This window comes from Halictus rubicundus, chromosome 3 (assembly GCF_050948215.1).
Source record: "Halictus rubicundus isolate RS-2024b chromosome 3, iyHalRubi1_principal, whole genome shotgun sequence".
Taxonomy (NCBI): Eukaryota; Metazoa; Arthropoda; class Insecta; order Hymenoptera; family Halictidae; genus Halictus; species Halictus rubicundus.
The window spans coordinates 12,662,746-12,683,517 of record NC_135151.1 but is presented as its reverse complement, the minus strand read 5'-3'; the positions used below and the strand labels follow the sequence as shown (position 1 = coordinate 12,683,517).

The 20,772-nt window shown below is 41.2% G+C and overlaps 1 protein-coding gene across 8 annotated transcripts in view; it reads left to right on the top strand.

Annotated features, from left to right (window-relative positions):
- The window catches only part of Rbp6 (RNA-binding protein 6), a 1,054,377-nt gene extending 1,038,975 nt beyond the window's left edge, over positions 1-15,402 (top strand). For 7 of the 8 annotated variants that reach the window (XM_076785451.1, XM_076785454.1, XM_076785456.1 and 4 more), the window contains 3 exons: positions 5,167-5,444; positions 7,081-7,145; positions 8,478-8,709. In XM_076785451.1, the coding sequence (XP_076641566.1) occupies positions 5,167-5,444; positions 7,081-7,122 (320 nt within the window). In that variant the 3' untranslated portion in view covers positions 7,123-7,145; positions 8,478-8,709. Of the gene's footprint in view, positions 1-5,166; positions 5,445-7,080; positions 7,146-8,477 lie in introns of all 8 variants that reach the window. The other variant, XM_076785457.1, reaches the window with a different exon arrangement.
- The last annotated feature ends 5,370 nt before the right edge of the window (positions 15,403-20,772 follow it).

Below are 20,772 nucleotides of genomic sequence, written 5' to 3'. Positions count from 1 at the left end.
CATTCCCCGGGTCACCCCCTTCTATCCGCGATCTCTCTCTCTTCTCCCGTCGTTTTCGTTTTCTATCCCCCTTCGTTCGGCTTCTAACCGTTAATCCACGAGCACGTATCGCATGAACGCCAGGCGCACTGTGCTCAATTTGCCCGAAAATGTCGACGAAATTGACAAGAGACAGCTCCCAGGTCGCGGAATCTCATAAAATATCTATTCAGCGGTAATTCAATCAAATACACTGTTGTTCAAAGTTCGTCGTTAGTATTTAACCTTTTAATTGAGCCACTTCGAAACTGCGGTCACACGTGAAGGCTAATAAAATGATTTTAGAGATAGAAAACGAGTTGAAATGATTCAGAAGAGAAATAAATGTCTGTGTACTATAGCTTTCGAATCTTACAGTCAATGTTGACAATTTTTAAACTGCATAACAATCCGCAATCTAAGGATAAATGCTTACGGATTGAGCTTCGAGAGTATGTTTAGAAGACATTCTCCTCACTTCTGACAAATATTTACACGTTCTAACTCTGTCGCAAGCTCGTTGTTTGTTAAGATGAAACAACCCCTTAAGGGTAGTTTCCCATCTTTCTTGCATTGCTAAAATCATATTCTACTGATGAACAGGCTCTTGATACTGGTTGATGCAATAACGAACCATGTGTAACAAACAAATGGACGAATGTTGTTCGCGTTTTCGGGCAAATTGGCCACCGTTGACGATTTCCCCAACGAAAGAAACGATGCAGTGGCGTACACACCGTGCTAGGGACCCCGTACATTAATCTCTTTCGTGGTGGTCGTCTCGTTGAGCCGGCTCCGCGAGGTCTGAGCGAAAGCTTTCTCCTGGCGAGGCGAGCGCCGGATGACAAATCGGTAATTTATTCTTTGCTCTCGTGGACCTTCCTGTAATTTCGGACATATTTTAGGCCGTCACGTTGCCGCGGCTAATGGGAGGAGGATGCTCCCGTGATGGATCACCCGCGAAACTCCTCCGAATCGATACAACACTCGCGTCCCTCTAACAACATTTTTCTCCCCGTTTCCCGAGCTTCTCGAATTCGAGCGGATCATTGCCCGTGTACTTCTGACAATTCTGACAATTATCTGCTAGCTGATAAGTCGCTGTGTCATTGTAGATGTTTACATATTTCGCTTTGCACTACGCGGCGGCTGCCGTTCTTTGCCGTTTGTTGCTCTTTGCTCTTGCGAGTTTATTGTCGCTTTGCGCTGTTCTGTGGTCGATAAGATTGAGACGAGTGGTGATGGTTGAACGGAGGCGACCGACACGTGATCTTTGAGCTGTGGAAATTTATTTCGGCGACGAGTATGTTGGGGAAATTATGCTGCCGGCTGAGAGTCCGAGTACACGCTGCTGAATCCAAGTTTTTGTTGAATGGAGGTATAGAATAGTTAGAATTGTGTTTCTTCATAAAATCAAAATTGTAGAATAAACCTCTCATTTTTATATATTTGTATTCAAAATAATTGCCAGCTTAAAATGTTAGCGGGATATAAAATTTGAATTTTCCTAAATGACTTTTAATCTTCTATAATACAATTTTTCAAGTTTGAATAAAAAGTATATAATGTGGATAGTGTTAGAAAATACGTAATCGGCAATAAAAAGATTCTTTAAATTTTAGCTAGAAAAGCAAAATCAGCTTCAAAAGTTCAGCTTAAATTTTCAAACTTCTACAGCATCTAGAGATGAATGTAACAAAAATTTCTGTGAAACAGAGTATACCGAAACGTCTATCCAGTAGTATAAAGGTCGATTTACACTGTACGACACGAGCCAGCACGTACCGTCAACGGAATGAACCGGCAAAACATTCTTCAGGATAGTGTTGATCGGTGTCGGTTCGTTCCGTTGACGGTACGTGCCGGTCCGTGCAGGTCCGTACAGGTCCGTGCAGGTCCGTGCAGGTCCGTGCAGTATAAGTGTGAACGGTTCCATTTAAAACGCATGTTTCAATGTTTTGTCGTGCCGGTGATGGTTCGTTCCGTTAACGGTACGTGCCGGTCCGTGCCGTATACTGTAAATTGACCTTAATCAACCAACACTCGTCGAAACAAAAATAATGAATAGTCGTTACTTTAGCCATTACTTTGCTGATAATATCGCGCAGGTGCCGAAGTATAATGCGACGGTTCAAGCCAGACCAATAAATGTCTGAAACGTATCGTTGAAGTCCAAAATACAATCGATGCGATTGAAGTAGCGATCAAGTATAATGCGACGGCGCGAGTCAGACCAATAAAGGTCTAAAAGCTATCGACGAGATTTAAAAAAGAAAACGCCTAAATTGAAATAGCAATCCAGTAGAATGTGACGATTCGAATCAGATCAAAGAATTTTATTCATTTAATTGTGACCTTCGAAGAGAATTTATTGACACATTACCTACCAGCAATTAATCAGTGCTTTTTAACATTAATCTTACAAATTAAACGAAATCCATCACAAAGAATATATTTTCATAATATATTTTCGATAACTACAAAAATTCTAATGATAAATCGTTAAATCTCTGGAAGTATACGATACAGTTTATTACTTTCATTTTGGATTATTATTCTTTGCACAACATTCGGTAGGTGATGTGTTACGTTCTCGTCAATGGAACAAAGAGCGAAGAATAAAATGTACCAGTCGCGAGTTAGCTGTAGCTCGAGTCTTCGTTGGAATGCGCGGCCGCGAATGTGGTCTGTTTTTCAGTTCTGCTTTTTCGTAGCATGTTTCCTTTGTTGTAACAGAAAACTAATGTAAATACCGCGAGATACGGCGTGTAAAGCCGTGTCAGAAACGCAAACGATTCTTTCCCGGGAACGGGCAGCGTGGCATTAAGCCGTCGGCTCGAACTAAAAAGCACGTGCCCGACGATCTTTCTGTGTTAGCCGCCGTTACTGTCTCGTGCGATTGCGTTGCTTGTCCTAGGCGACGTGTGTATGCCAGTGCCCGTGTATATACATGCATACATATACTTATTATGTATATACGGCGCGTTCGACTACAGGTAGGAGGAAATTTAAGTGGTGGTTCTCCATAACAATATAAGACGAAAATGAACAGGAAAAAAATAGTAATCTCGGCTTCATTTTTGGTCGTTAAGAGTTAAAAGTTCGCCTAAAATTCGGCAACCCGGCCAACAGAAGTGTACGTTGAGTACGTCATAGAGGAGCGCTAGGGTCACGTACCAACTCCGTGCCTCGCACAAAGTCACCTTTGTAAGGACTCGGTGTGTAAACCGTCCGATTGGGTCCACACGCATTTTCGGTTCTAGCCGAATTATTGGCCAAAGTGTGTGACGTCAAAGCCTAACTATTGGGTGCGAGCGAAGACCCTCTTCGATACGTGACTCTCGCGCGCCATTATAACGTAAGCAACGTACATCTCTGTTGGTCGGGTTGCCACAATTTAGGGGCATTTGTCATTGACCATAACTAAAAAATGAAGCCGAAATCGCAATATTTTATTCTTCATTTTCGTATGATATTGTCTTGAAGAACCACCCCTTAAATTTTCTCCAACCTGTAGTCGAACACCCTGTATATACATATATACATCTATATCTGTGCCGGCGGTTTTCTGTTGTTCCATTACGCGCTAAGCTGTCTTGTAATCCGCTTATTGAGTATCCCATCCCCGTTTTATTTGCTTTTCTCCTCGGTGTTTTCGTGTGCGTTCGCGATAATTTGTCGCCGGACGGAGGCTTTACTGTACACCTAACCGCCCCTCTTTGTTGTATCGTACTTACTATCCCCCTTTTGTGTACACAGTGTGTGTGTGTGTGTCTGTCATGGTTGTTTTATTCGATGTATAACTCGTCTTCGCTCGTTGCTGTGATGTCCCGCGGATCGAACGAAAAGTAGATGATCGTTGAACGTGAATCCTTCTCTCGATCGACAATTTCTCGTACATATACATTCATAATGCTATACACTATATAAATATGTATATATACACATATGCCTGTGGAATATACACATGTACAAGCACAGAATGCGTTGTAGTGTAACGCAGCGTTCGATTACGCGAGTTTTGTCAATAGCGTTGTATAAAGCGTGTCCAGTGCTACCAACGTTCTATTAGTCTCGATAAGTTGTTGCAGTCAGTAGGACCATACATACATATACACGATAGAATAGAATTAAACAATCGACGTAATTAGGAAGCGTAATGTGCCGTCGCACACCGCAGAAAACCGATGTCGCATAGTCGTACAGCGAATGATTGTACGTGAACCAGTTGCCGACACATTTGTTGCCTTTCTTAGCATGCTGTTACGGTGTCTTTCTGTGTGTAAACTGTATAATCGATCGGATCTTCCGAAGACAATCGTGCGTTTCGAGGGGACGCAAAACACTATACGAGACACAGAGTTACACGTCTTATTTACAGGGTTACTCTTACTATCTCTATGGCATGCATGTCTACGGTTCACACCGACTTTCTCGAAACCTGTGTCCACATTTGTTATGGTAAAGTAACCCTTCAATATTCATAAATTCTTTCTACTGTATTAAATTTCACCTAGTCGCATTCAAGGTGTCCTAAAAAGATGAAATCTCAGATGAAACGTCCAAGTTACTGCTATCAATATTTCAACCTTTCTATCGTTCACTTCTTCAGGATTGAAATAGAAAAACATGTAATGGGTAACGGTATGCGATAACATGTCATCGTTCAAGTATAGTTAGTCTGTTGGACGATTACTGTCCGGTATAAAGCCAGCTAGTTTTCCACTTCGCCATGTTAGTTACGTGTACAATCCAGAAAAATTGAAGAAAGGACCATGAATCTAGTAAAAAAATGAAATGGGCCTTAACACCTGACAGTGATCATTTAATCCGACCACCAGTCAATTTGAAGACGCTCTAACAAATGTGAACACTAAACCGATTGTCTTCCCGTAATCTTTTCGATCAACGAGGGTTGTTCGAACCGTGTTCTTCGAATCGCAGTTGTTTAAATCGTTTGTACCCTCAGATTTACAATAGAGCGCGCTCGAGACGGAAAAAGAAATGGGGAATGAGAGAAAGAGAGAGAGAGAGAGAGAGAGAGAGAGAGAGAGAGGCGAGAGAATTGGCACAGCTAAATGGGGTTGATCGGTGCGGGCGTATGGGTGTAACTTCGGTATGTTAAAAATGAAGGCGCGTTCGTTGCAGTGATGAACAACTACCAGGCGGCCGCAGCGCAGGCCGGATTTCCGCCGGCGTCGCCGCACGCGGCCGGCGGCCACGGTGGGCCACAGAGCCGGTCTTTCCCTGCGGCCAACTCGCCAGGCCCCATCGACATGTATAGCTCAAGCGCCGCAGCCGCAGCAGCAGCCGCAGCCGCGGACTCCGCAGTCGCCAGCTACGTCCAGGCCGCAGCTAGTCCGCAGCCCCCTACGACCGCGTTCCCTGCGATCGCCGTGTCGCGTGCTCCACTTAACTACAGTCCCGTAAGTCCACTATACGATCCCCCTTCTCGCCGAACCGGGACGCTCAACACGGTGACATCGAGCGCTATCAAAATGTCCAAACACCAAAAAGTCCAAGGTCCAAGTCAGTCTAGAGTCTAGAGGTCCAAGGTCCAAGTCGGTAGGAGCCCCTGAGCTGCCTGCTTCCCCCAACGTCGCTTTAGTGCAGCTCGCATCTTCGCCGCGCTGCGGTACCTCGTGACCTCGTCTATCCCCTCGTACGTCCCGCCATAGTCGACCATGTACGCGGCTTATGGCATAAGTCCCGTCTACGGCGTGACGTACGAGGGGAGACACGAAAGCACCACGCACCGCTGCGCTGCGCTGCGAAGGCACGCGCTGCACGAAAAAGACGTTGGTGGGAACTTCAAATTTATTATCGATTCGAGAGTAAGTAAGTATACGAGGCCTCTAGAGCTTCGTTGTCCTTTTCTACGTTCGGCGTGGATCAGAGAATAGTATCTCCTAGCCGATATGTGTCCCTGGCTAAACTCGTGTTTTGGACACATATCGAGTAATTGCTATAGTTACCGAATAAATGAAGCATTCAGAAATTCATTTTGCTCCCCCTGTAAAGAGTGTTTATTAAAAGAAAATTAGAAACTGAGACTGACGTTTCTCCTAAACATTATCGCATAGCTCAACGACAATTTATTTGTATTTCCTCCCCGTGAAAGGCTGTAAAATCAAAGAGCTATATGTGCGGAATCCCGAGCATTCTCCGATTGCACCGGACCGCAGCATTACCAGTGAACAGACGTGCACCATTTCGAATCACGTGTAGCCGGCTGGCTTTGGCTTCGATGTTTATTTATTAACATCTGCGCTCGATGTCACCGCATCCTAAAGCAATATCCTGTTATTTACGAACACGGAGGAAAGGAGAAATAAAAAAAGAGTGAAAAGAGAACGATGTTGTACACCAGTCGCTGAGAGCCATTACCAATTGGTATTCAGTTAACGGTTTATTTTTACTTTGACGCCGGACAGGAGCGAGTAATATTCATTAAACTTTTTTCCGCTCTCGTCGACACAGAGAGAATGACCGATTGATCAGGCTACTTTTCCAAGTATCCGAGTGTCCAACAGCTAACCCGCACTAACAGCATCGAATTATTGAATCTTGTGTGTGACGATTTTCCCGTCCAGTAAACCCACGCTCGCGGAAACTGATATATATATATATATATATAATCAGTGTACGATGAAACGAGGCTGAAGGGTTACCGAGAGTATGGTCGCCAAACTTTTCTTTAATTAGAGTTTTTTATTCACTTATGTTGCCGCAGCTTCGATTGCAAAACAGCTCCGAACGCTGAGCTTCTCAGTTTGCCAATATACATTTACTGATATTCTTTTTCTCACGTCTCTTCCATCCCCCTCTACTCACGTTTTTTATATCTCCTTCTTGTGGTCACTTGGACAAAGAAGCGTTCTATTGTTCTTGTTTTTTTAATTGAACGTTCGCGAATCGATTATGCGAAAACTTTCAGGATCAAGTATCGCAATTGCACGTAGTACGAATCGTTATTGGAATCCTCCGAATAACAAAGTAGAGAAATTAGTCATTGTACAATTACAGGAGAACCTTAATGAATCATTTGTCTGCTTGTTTTAGGGCCCTCTAATACCAGCGGCGTTCACTAATGGCTACCATTGAGCCTTGTTAAGACCTAATAACAGGTATGTAACCCCGTTACAACATCCTCTATCCCAAGATGTATACTGTCGTGAAAAATATTTTTCACTCGTGTCTACTTAATATATATCGAAAAGGCTTCTTTTGTTTGATGATTAATCGACTGCTCGTTGTAGGACCCGTATGGAATTTGAACTGTATCGCAATGTGTACTGTACCGATAGCAATGTAGATAGACCGTAAATATAAGCCACCACCTACGCTTGACAGATGCCGTATCGCCTGTTCATCCGATCATGTTAACTCTCCTGTTGTTTTCCGAATTTAGCGCATAATCTTACGAGTACGGTAATGACCAACCTTCGTCCTTCTGGTTAAACAACGCTACAGAAACAACACGGTCGAAACACCACCTCTCTCTATCAACTTTGTGTAAAATGACCGATGTTTCCTCGAAAATTAAGCTGGGGAACGTAGGCTTCTATTAGGTTCACCAAAAAGTCACGTATAGATCACTGGACCAGCAGTAAATAAGTCAATAGACAATATTGGACTAATTGTTAATTGAAAGCATTGAACCGTTCGTCTAGGCAATTTTCATTGAACCAGTATGTATACGACATAAATACGGCTCATACTGTTCAAAATGATAAGTATTTTACCATCGTTCAATGTATCAGAAAGCATTGACCCGACTGTTAATTAAAAGCATTGAACCAATTGTTAATAGCATTGAACCAGTATTTATAAAGTATAAATATGGCTCATTTTAGAGAAAAGTATTGTATCATCGTTTAGTGTATTATGTGCATTTCGTACACAACACCATAAGTGCATTCACAGAAAAACGAGAGAAGACTTTGTGGCTTACCTAATATTCCTTGCAAATAACCACAGACTTACCAAACAAATGATTTAATAAAGTATAACACAGTTCCTTTTAAGAAAAAAAAGACAAAACCTACTTCATTTAATTTTCTTTTTTAACAAAATTGTAAACTAAACTCGCAGAATTTTCACGAACTCCCCCAGTCTAATTGCAACACAGGAAGCAAAACGCTTTGGTTGCACGCGTGCAGTAAGGTTCGAATCAAACTTCTACTCGATCTTGCTTAATCATAAACATGTTTGCGAACTTCTCCATCAAACACAACGAGCCCAGGTCCACAGATTCGATCTCTACTGCACTCTGTTTAAATAATTACAATCGTACCGTATTAACAACGCAGAAAGGATTTTGCTTCCTCGCCTACCAAAGCACTCCGTCACCAGCTTGCGCTACCCCGCACTCATAGCTTCGTCTGAAACAGTTTTTGATTCTACCTACTTCTTTTTTTTTTTTTTACTAATAGACGCACGATTTTCTTTTTGATTAGGATGGACGAGAGGGCAGAGCGCAGCATGGTCGACTGACGGTACAGCGAGCGATTTAAATGCCTTGGAAGAATTTATCACGATAAACGAACTCTGGACGGACGAGGATGCGTGTCACCATCAGCAGGAAGAATCGCAATTTAGATAGAGATCAAAATTAAGAGGTGGGGAAGCTTCAGGAAAGGGGGAAATTTTGAACAACACTCGGAACGAGCGTCGAAGAGACACGAAGAATGAATGTTAAACAGGCAATTGTACATCCGAACCGTCTCCAGAAATCACACGAGAAGAAGACAGGCAAGAGGATTGAACGGCAGAGGAGCAAGGGAAACGCGAAAATGGCTGAAGAGCTGCGTACAGCTGAATTTGGTGGCCGAAACTGCGTATTGATGCCCGTTCTCCGACATTAATAAAGAATAATATAATAATAATAATGAATTAAATTAATATTATTAATTGCTAAATAATTAAGCGACTAAGTCTAGAGTATATAAATACTATATATATAAATATATAAATATATATATATAAATAATTGATAAATATTAGACGATAACGTATGATCCTTAGTATCTAAGCGAAGAGACGAAGACAGGAGAGAAAAATACCAACTTACATACGAATATTATTACCGATTATTATATACATATGCATGTTGCTATACATACATATATATATAATAATGTTATATATATACATAACATTATGGCAATTACACAGATTAACAAAATAAAACAAACAAAACGGGGGAAAGGCGAGGTTGGCGCGCACGCGCGTACACGTATATTATATACATATACATTGTATACATGTGTATGTATATATACATACAAGAAGTATAAATATGAATATATATATATATATAAATATAAATAAATAAAAATTATAATTATTATACGCGTGCACACGTTCGCATCCGGGGAAAGAACGTTTCCTTCTGAGCTCTCGGGGTCTTAGGTGTTTCGAGCGAGTATATGACGGATTTCTGAGGACGGCCGAGAGAACGGAACGACGTCATAGACAGGAGAGAGTGAGAGAAAGAGAGAAAGAGAAAAAGAGAATGTGAGAGAGAGAGAGAGCGAGAGAGAGAGAGAGAAAGAGAGAGAGAAACTGACGCGCGAATGTAAGGGTAGTCGGGGGATTAGGAGGAGATTACGAGTGGCTTCGCCCTTTTTCTTTGTTTCTCGCGAGCGAGCGAGCGGCCGCCAGCGAGCGTTTGCAAGCGTTTGCGAGCGTGTGTCCGCCACTTCTCAGCGTGCTCTTTGCCGAGCTGAATACCGGAATGGTACTTCTCTCGCCCCGGCGCCGTCGAACCACTCTTCTCCCTTTTTCCCGGGTGTGCAACGAGGGAGGAACAAAAAAGAACGGAAGCAAAGAATGCAGCGACGGCAGTACTGGTGAACAACCGATGAGAGAAACGATGAGAAAAAGAACGAAACAAGTTACATGGTAGCCGAGACACGCATGTCACACATCACGGATGAGGAGAGAGACGCTGTTACGGTTGATTGTCGCGCTGAGAAAAAAAAAACGAACCAGAGAAAGAGAAAACTAAGCAAAGAATGCAGCGACGGCAGAACCGGTGAACAACCGATGAGAGAAGCAACGAGAGAGAAGAAAGGGTACGAGTTATAGCTGAGGGACACGCGTGTGACATCACGGATGATGAGAGGGACGCAGTTAGGGTTACTTATCGCGCAGAGGAACGGCCGATTCGGATTTGCAAGGCATTAGTTAGACAAACAAAGGGAGGAACGTGAGAAAGAAAGTGAGATATATGTGGAGTGCATGTGTAAGAATGACTCAGTTTCAAAGGGGATGCGTATCGACGTGAATCGACGGAAGAGAATCAGACATCGCGCCCGAAGAACGTTGGTTCGCAAGCAAGTGCATAGTAGCTATAGACGGTGGTGCAACGACAACTGAGGGATGCACCCCGGTTGCATCGGCGAACATCTGGCCCAGCATTCAACGTCGAGACCGATCGCCGGTCGGGTTCAATCGGCTGTTCTATGGCTGTCCAATCGATTACTTGCATTAACCTCGGTACATACATACATATTACCCGTACGCGAATTATTGTATCATTGATTTACCATAATGACCTATATGCATGACCCTATAGAGGAGCCAGTGGGAAACAGAAGCAACGTTCACCGACATACTGACACCAACCTGCACAAACAGACGTACATACAACAGACATATATATATATATATATATATATATACACATACGTATATGCAGACTGCAGACATACATACGTACCGACTGTACATGCATGAAGACATACATAAATACATACAGACAGCACAATCATTCAGATATAGATACATACAGACTGCACTTGCATGCAGTCACACGTACATACAGAGATTCGTGCATTCAAGCGTTTCATACAGATACTGTATACGTACACGTAAGAAGCAGCCTACAGAGAGTTATGATAATATATAGATACCGTGCAGACAATGTGTGCACGCGCCCATGCATAAATACACGATGTTCTATACAAACAAACACACACACGTATACACACAAACACACACGCTCTTTCGCGTCGACGATTTTTTGATCGACTTACACGGATACTGAGAGATCTACACACATCACATCCAGAACGTACCATGCGCAGATCCATAAACAATTACGTGAAATAAGGATACGTTAAAGGGAAGAAAAATATACATATATACACACATGTATGCAGTTATTATACCGTTCGTCCGCAATGTACAGAGCGTTAGTTAACGGCGAGGACGCGAATCGCCCAAATTTGAACGCGTTAGAGCGCGTTTGGAAAAATGATAAAAAAAGAGAGAGTGAAATGATGATCGAGAACAAGTAAAAGAGGTTGAACACTTTGATGAAGAGAGAGCGAGAGAGAGAGAGAGATTGTGCGTCTGTGCCCCCGATTTGTGTGCGAGAAACAGCGATGATTGTGTGTGAGAGAAAGATAGAGAGAGAGAGAGAGAGAGAGAGAGAGAGAGAGAGAGAGAGGGTGAGAGAGTTCATAAAACAATATATAGGATTTACGAACACGATCATTTAAATGCCATCGCGATTCAATGTAAAGTATAATTGAGCTAACAAGGAAAGACGTAAACGTGAGAGTATGAGAATATTATATAGCCTTAATCGAGGAACGACTGGACACCAAAAATAATGATAAAAAAAAAGAACAAGAGGGAGAAGAAGAAAGAGAAAAGTGGAAAAACATGTTGCGTTCTTTCGCAGCTTCGAGTATTTGCTAATTGGAGGGGCAAGGATCGATACGAAGATTAAAATCGACGGATGCTCCATTTTGAATATTCGTCATTGGATTAGGTTAATTGCGCCGTGAAGTGTAATAAACGGGAAGCAGGGTGGTGTCGCGTTAAACAAGCTTTCTTCTACTTCGGTGCACGAATATTTTTATGAAACTGATCCAACAAATTCCGACAAACACATACACACACGCGCGCGCACGCAAGCTCAAAACAGAAAGGGTGCTTTTTTGAAAAAAAAAAATCATGCGAACCGCCCTGCTTCCGGTCAGACGAACCGTCGACGTGCATTATAAACGATCTCGGATTGGTTCACGCGACTTTTGTTAATATAAAACCGCTGATTCACGCCTGTTCCATACGGACACTATTGTTCTAGCGACTAAATTGGAATCTTCGCCATGCGAGCGTCAACGAGCGATATAATTAAATATAATTACGGGAGTAAAAAATAAAAAAGAAGACGACGGGATATACGTGCGACGATTATAACGCGATTATTATTGTATTCAACAACAGGGTAAATTTTAAAGAGAGAGAGAGAGAGAGAGAGGGAAAGAAGGAAAGAAAGAGAAAGAAAGAAAAGAAAAAAATTAAATTCGGACGCGTGTCACGTCGAACGGCGGCCATTTTGTTTTTCTGTGCGCGGCTGTGCGTGCGCGCAATACGAAAAACCAAAAAACGAAAAAAAAAGAAGAAGTAATAAATGATAAACGAACGAGTCAATTGTTACGAACGTTAGCAATACTTCGTCATGACCACAAAGAATAAAATGGCAAATAAACGAACAAAAATGCAAAAAAAAAAAAAGATAAATAAGAGGAACAAAACGGAGGAATAATAATGTACACTATATTCACGGGTTACTGTAATTATTAAGTTGATCTGGGCGAGATCCCGCACGTCCTCTGGAGAGGGGAAGATCATGCTGTCCACCCTCATGGGAGGCAGAGAGGGTCGAGAGCAAAACAATGGAGCGAACTGCGGTCGCGTGTGTCTTGCAAAATGTACAACGCCGACTTTCTTGCAAGCGAAACAAAATGGTAGCTGCTTCGTTACGCCTCCCGGACTAACGATAAATGCGTGTAGAAAAAAAAAAGAACAAGAAAGAGAAAAAGAAAGTGGTGTATGTATCGGACCAAAGGTAGTATCCAGGGAAAATCAGCGAGGTGGGAAAAAGAAAGTAGGGGATATGAAAGTGTTGAAAGAATGGGATAACATCGGGAGAAAGGGGATACTGCATTGGATGCGAGCGATCAGAGATGTCCGTTCCTTGGATTTGAAATTTTGCGTTCTTAGCATCCTAATCGTTCCCCTGGATTTGTACAGAGACTTCTGAAGAGGATATTCTCCAGGAGCAGGTTATCGTTGTTGCGAATTAGCGTATCCTTTTTTACAAGTTTGCTCCACGTCGTCGCATTGGCTTCAGAAACTGCATCGGGCCTTTAGTTTGCCAGTTAACGAACGGAAAGACCTCACGAGGGGTTGGTAGTATACCGGAACACACAATACCACAGTTCAGAGAGATTGAACGAGATTAGGAGAGATCGCAGCAGACAGAGAGGAACATAAAGAAGAAGTCATGTTTAAGTGTACAAGTTGTAACTTTTCGCAGTTAGGGTGAAAGAATTTTGGGTTCCTGGTAACTGATGTCAATTCATCGTTTTAAACTATTGATATAAACGAATCGGATCAACGATACGGTTTACTCGGAATGAATTGATCGAGGAGCTTGACGAACGAACTTGCAGTAGATAGCAAATTTGTCGTGATAGAAGGTAGCGAGGCTATGAAACGCGTATCGACGATTGAATTGCTTTCGTTCGAGCTTACTAATAAGTTTTCCCGTTCACGATCAAACTACAAGGTAACTTTGCAGCAGGAACCCAGGCGACTTTCGGCGAGAATCCTCTGGCAGAGAGGCAGAGAGTTATTATATATAAATAAATATACATATTCGAAAGAGATCTAAGATCAATTATTAATTAGAGAAGAAACAAAAAACGAAAGAGAATGCGAGCGAGTTGATTGCGGGAAAAGCGAACGAGGGAAATGAGGAGACGGGATAGGAGAGCCGTGTTAGGCAAAAACGAAAAAAAAAAAATGAAAGAAAGAGAGAAACCAAGAAACAGGAGAGCAAGCAAAGAGTATATGTGAGTACAGTCCACGCGTTTATATTTATAAATATGAAATACATTAATATTGAAATATTACGTCTATATCTACATCTAGTATATATATATAAATATATATAAATATAAATATATATATAAATATAAATATACATAATGAACGATTAAGAAAGGCAAGAAAAAATATATTATGTCTATATTATAAACGATTAAGGCGACAAACAAAACAAAAATATGAGGATTATGGAGATTGTATATATATATAGTTATTGATGTTTTAAAAAGCTAATTATACTATTGTACTGATGACAAATTTTTCGATCACCACCGATCGTGGGAGGAGAGCCGAACGGGGGTGCAATGAGGGTGGGAAAGAGGGTAGATTAAGAGGGTTGGGAACGGACAGATGACAAAACGACAAAACAAAAAACGAAGAAGGGAGAGAAATCGCGACCGGGGCGAACTCGTCGTGCGATGTAGTCCAAAAGTATCTTGCTTTACGACGCATTTTTTTTTTTTTACGAAACCGAAATCCGGAACTGTGTTTTTTGGGAGAACGAAACAAATCAAACGCGAGCAAACATTATGGCAAAAATGATAAATATGTAAAGTTAGACGACGCCGTTCGCTCATCGACCGAGCTCGATCACTTATCGCGCAAACTCACACGCTCATACACGCGTGTGCGAGCATGCGGAACACATACAAATACCCAGGTATATAAATATAAATATAAATATATATATATATATATATATATATATATATATATATACACACACGCGCATAAGTGATAAGTAATAACTACGATAATCGATGCAAAAGATAAAAATTATATATGTATATATACATACACTGCGAAAAGACGATAGGAGGAAGGAAATGGAGGTCAACATTACGAAGAGAGTGCGAGGAAAACGCAAGACAAGTGAAAAATCGATCATTGTCGTTCCGTGGTTGAACGGTGAAGTGAGAACCAGCAGCAGCAGCAACGTTAAATATTACACTGTGAAAAGAAACAACAAACCGATTTTGTGGTACTTATTAGTAATCTTACGATCGTTTGAAACGCAGTTTTAATCAACACGTTTTCCCCCCGGATGATCTTGTTACCGTTTACGATCATTGTTATTGCGATGGGCCGATAAATTAACAGAAGCAAAAACGATCGTTCATTTCGGATTTTACTGTTTTTTTTTTTTTGTTTTATGCAGGACCTTTGCTTTACCGAACTTCGTTGCGGTTGGTGGTATGATTTCAAGCGTTTGAAACCGAGTTACTCCGAGTAACAAACAAAGCAATGTCGAGTAATAATGTTAACGACATAATCAATACGCATTTAGCGGATCGTATACACGTGGAAATTGTTAATTAATCGATTACACCGCATCCAAGGTATTTACAGCCATAGAGGGAGAGGATATATAGTTCAGTTCGAGGACTCGGAAATTACCGCGGTACCGTGGTCACAATAGAAATGAAATTATTCAACTAGCAATAGTTTTCTTCTAATATATATATATATATATATATATATATATATAGAGATAATATACAGTATATGCTATCACTCATTCGATGAAACTGTTTCGCGTTGTTCATTACAAAGATAAAATTGGCGATCCCTCTCGGGAGTGGATCGTCGAACGAACAGAGTGGCCCAAAACGACTCACCAGACGATCTTCACTATTTTTCAACCCTGACAACCTTTCTTTCCACGAGACAACGAGAGAACGAGCACCCTCTCGAGAACAATTTGCAACAAATTTGCGCGCGCACACACCGGCACGTACACATGAACGCGCTCGATCAAAATCGATCAAACTCTTCCGAACACTCTTGAAATTCTTACCGCACGAATACCAAAAAAAAATAATAATAATAATAAAAGAAAGATACGGAGACTAATGGGAGAGTGAAAGGAGATATTACTTCGTCTCACGGATTCGTCGATATCGATCCTTCGATCGCTTTCTGCGCACCCTCTATTTCTTGACTGCTGAATATGTTTCCTAGGACGGCTAGTTTCGCGAACTTTTCGCTGCGCGACACGAATCCGCGCGTCAGGTGTGCATTCGATAACGAACAGAGAGAATGAAAGAAAACCAAGAAAAACCGAGGAAAAAACGAGAAAACAACCCCCGTCGCTCTGCGCGCGATGCGAATGTGGCGAGAGACAAGAGAGAGAGAGAGAGAGAGAGAGAGAGAGAGAGAGAGAGAGAGAGAGAGAGAGAGAGAGAGAGAGAGAGAGAGAGAGTGCGTGTGTGTGCAAGAGTGCGTGTGAGTATGAGACGAACTCGCAAAAGTCCGTAGATAGATAGACAATTTTCGAAAGATCATTTTCGTGCGTATGAGGAAAAAGATCGACACCGAGAATCTTGCTGCGACTAACGCACGCGACTCCCCGGGCGGTTTTCCTCGAATTTCATTAATTTTCTCCGAGCTTGTTCGAGTGACAACAACAGGGAAACCGCCCGAAAACAAACACACGGGAACACGATCCTCTCGATCGGGTTTCAATCAATTGTAATATAATCGATCGACGGTATTTACCTACGATTTTTCGTAGTCGCAGCCAAGATGTAGGGTAAAAAACAGGATCCTACTTAGGAGTTACTTTAATTCGCGCGTCAAGGGAACATGTGGGCTAAACGATGCTCACGCGTTTATTATTATTATTATTATTATTATTATTATTATTATTGATATTATTATTTTTTGTTTTCCTGTTCTGTTGACTTCTGTATATCTTAAGGATTATTATCACACTATTGTTCATTGCTAGGATTAACACGTTTACGGATGGTATTACCCACGGATACGTCCCTCTATGATTTGCTATATTTGTCGGAATGCAATAATCGCTGTGTTACGAATACGACTATCATTGTATTTGAGGTGACCTCATTTTTTCAAAGTTTTTACCGAGAACGCGACCACGACCGGATCGCGCCGCTCGCCCGGAACCATCAACGATTTTCTGTTCGTTTCAAGAGATCGACGGCTAAGATAGAAAATTCTTTTTAGAGTGTTTTAGAGCGTTTCGCAAGATTTGTGGACACGTGTTCGTTTAACGGAAAATCTCGACTAAACGGCGGCGGCGCGGTCGAACCCGATCGACTTTGCCGATTTTTAGCCAATTAGAAGCGAAAACGACGGGCGGGGGCGGTCCGATCGAGCCGCGGGCCTGAATGTAACGTGAACGTAACCCCATAAGATAATGTATGTATATAAATATATTATATATATATATATACGCACGCAAACAAAAAAAAAAAGAAAAGCAGCATAAATATTATAATAATTATATTAATCATGTAATTACACGTGCACATGTTCGGATGCGCAGTTACATGTAATCTGTTAATATTCTTCCTGCGTGCAACAAGGATTACAGCCACGAGCTTCGATGAAGTTTTGCTAACCGTCGTACATATACACTGGTCGCCATATAACGAGTTTTTCATTCGCAGCCCATCGTCTTTAGGAACATTACTTTCACTGTCGAGTCTTTAATACGAACAATACTCTGCTAACCGATAACCGATTGTTCGCTCTTTTATTACGAACATCGAAACGTTTCACATCTCGATGATCGTTTATTCTATATTCTATTTGAAATGGTACTTTAACCAATCAAATCTTAGGCGTACAAATTAATTCGTGGTCCTCACAATTATTCATTTGTAACTGAGAGTTTCATTTTCTATATGAATATCATTTTGCTGGGTTCAGCAGTCATCTGAAACATGGTGTAACTGTATAGAAAATTCTGGAGGTTAGTTTTAACCGAACCGACTCGAACATGTTTCGGTTGTTTGTAAATAAACAACATGAAGACGAGGTCACGAATTAATTTGTATCCTTGGGCGAAGCTCAAAGCGTTAGTTTTTGATGATCTTTTCGACAAAACGACGGAAAAACGAACGCTTTAGCGATCCCAATAAGTTATTGTTCTTACTGATTTTTACCATCGGTCTTCATTTGCGAAACGTTTCTCTATTCTCCATATGGTACTCCGATTCGCTCACGCGATACACAATCGTGCTGCCCTTACACTTTTCGCTGCGGCGACGTTGTTTTGCATTGATTACGCTGTTGTTGCGTCGCTACAGTTTCACGATGAACGTAATACGCGTTAACCTTCCAGTGCACGGGTGAAAAAAATACTGTTTCAAAGACAGGTATGGGCTTCGATAGCCGTTTAGGGCACCGTACTGGTTACGGAGGGTTCAAGCCACGGCCTCTAGGTGGCATGTCGCACACAGGGAGCCACATACTTTGACGTTATTCCCTCCTGGAACAATTCGAAGCACTCAAAGAGCGAATAACGCTCGTTGCTCATGCCTGTTGTGCAATTAAAATCCTCAAGATCAAATTTTATATCTGTACGTTCATTAATAAATACATTTTTCTCTTGCTCATTAAAAAATTAATCCCTTGTCGTACGATTGTTTTCGTGACTACAATAATTAGAAACTTCTTTGATGATGTTCTTTGAAAATGTATATTATTGTATGCCTATATTTGCATTAATGCTCAAATATTGGTTACAGAAGAATAGAATTCTATTTCATCTTGATAGAAAAGCATAAAATTCGTATCTAGTAAATTTTGTTTGAATTGTTCATCGCGATTTCGACTCATACGACTAGGGGTTAATAAAACTGACACCAAGAGTTTATTTGGAAGTTCGAGACTTTTTTTTAACTGTCTTTTGAGATTGTTATGAACCCAACAAGTGCACTGGACGTTCAGGGTACACCAGTAATAAGTTAAGATGGTTCCTTTGACTTTAGTCGATCGAATCGTGCTAAGGCAATCGCGTATCTTCGAGAAGCCTCGTGATAAGTTGCTCGATTTGTTTTCCGATTGACATATCAAGCCGATCTACGAGATCTAAAATTTGTTTGATAGTCTAGACGCCGGTCGACGTTATCGGCACCGTGTGTCACGGTCTTTCTCCCGGTGATTATTTCTGTTTTCGAAACGAGCGTTGTTTCGCTTTTTCTCGGTTTCGGTATGATCTTCGCGACGCGAAACGTGGAACGACAGTTCACGTGAACGTACACACGAATACACACCGAGCACAATATAAAATATATATATATTCAGTCGCGTCTTGTGCGAGGAAACGAATAAAGAAACCGAAAAAAAAGAAAAACGAAAAAAAAATGGAAAAAAAACGGTCCTCTCGGAACTTGTAATATGAATTTAAGAGAGCAGAGAGAGAAGTCTGAAAATGCAATTTTAAATCGATTCCAAATTTTTACGAGGAACTCGCGATCGTTGTATGTATGTGTGAGATGAACATAACGAAAAAAAAAAAAGAAATAATTCGAGCACTCACCCGATTCGCTATGATTCTTACTTTTTCGTGAGATGACTTCTCTTCTTCTTCTTTTTTTTTTTGTCTTTTTCTTGTCCTCTCTTCCGTTTTTTTTTTTTATCGTATACGTTGTGAGAACAAAGAATGTTCCGTGTACACGGCATGTTATGAATTCCGGGAGCCTGAGAATTCTCGTTTACAAAAGAGACATAAATACACAAACAAACACACACACACACACACACACACACATGCAATTAACAAACAGACAGACTCGTGATCGTCGTATTAGAGAATCATAGCCGCGATTTTGTTGTAACACGCCGAACAGAACGAGAAACTTTTTAAAATATTTTTTACGACGCCTCGCGATCCACACGAAAGCAATGGCGGATGCGTTGAATGCTAGAGAGAGCGTGAGAGAGAGAGAGAGAGAGAGAGAGAACGAAAGCGAGAGAAAGAGAGAACGAGAGAGAGAGAGAGAGAGAGAGAGAGAGCGAGTAAAAAAAATAATGAGAAAAAGAGAAAAAATGGAAACGGAAGCTCGGCGGCATGGTACAGCTTGCGATGAGGAAACATGCAATATAACAAGCAATAAATAAGCCACTTTTAATTCCATGTATATTAAACAATTATGTGGATGCTTAATGAGATTTATTGAATTAAATGAGCAAAGCGCCATGAACTAAGACAAAATACCGATTTTACATATTCTTACTAATCGTAAATGATTACAATACGTATAGTACGGCATAACTAAAGAGAAATAAAAAAATCATACGATTATGTATCGATTTAAAAGAACAGATAAAGAGGAAAAAAACGGTAAATAAATAATTAATTAAAAAAAGCAAACGGACGGGCGGCGGGCGACCGCCGCGCGGACGGTAATCTAATCTACATAAGTACGTAAAAGTTTCAATTTTACACTACCGATAATAATGACATAACGGTAAGACTCTATATAAGATATAATGATGATTTATAATAATAATAACGTTGTACAGAATATTTATGAAAGGCTCGCTGTTGGCGTCAGAGCCGCGCGCGTTTCTGTTTTTTCGATCTCGAACGCACGTTTGTATAACCAAAAAGAAAAAGAAAAGGTAAATGCGTTGGAGAAGGAGTTGAAAAGCAAAATGAACAAAAAATATACGAAATAACAAATAAACTGGCAAGAACGTGTTTGCGTTTTCGCGTATCCAATAAATTGTTCGAAAATTCGCGACTCGATTAGAGATCAAAGGAGAAAGAGGAAGAGAAAATTTTTTTCCAGGCATTTGCATAGTGAGAAAAAAACGTGCGCGACTCTCTATCCAAAAGCGGCCAGACTATAATGGATGTTTTGTAAGATAAAGCAAAACGATCACGGATTATATTGAGATCGTGTTCAGAGAAATGTATAGTCGATTGCGTATTCGAGACCGTTCGAATTGACTCGACGACGCCTTTCTCGAAAGGAGGAAAAAAAATTAAAGAAGCGAAACAGTTGAAGAGTGGGAGAGTGGGAGAGAAAGCGAGAGCGAGAGAGAGAAAAAGAGAGAACGAGAGAGAGAGAGAGAGAGAGA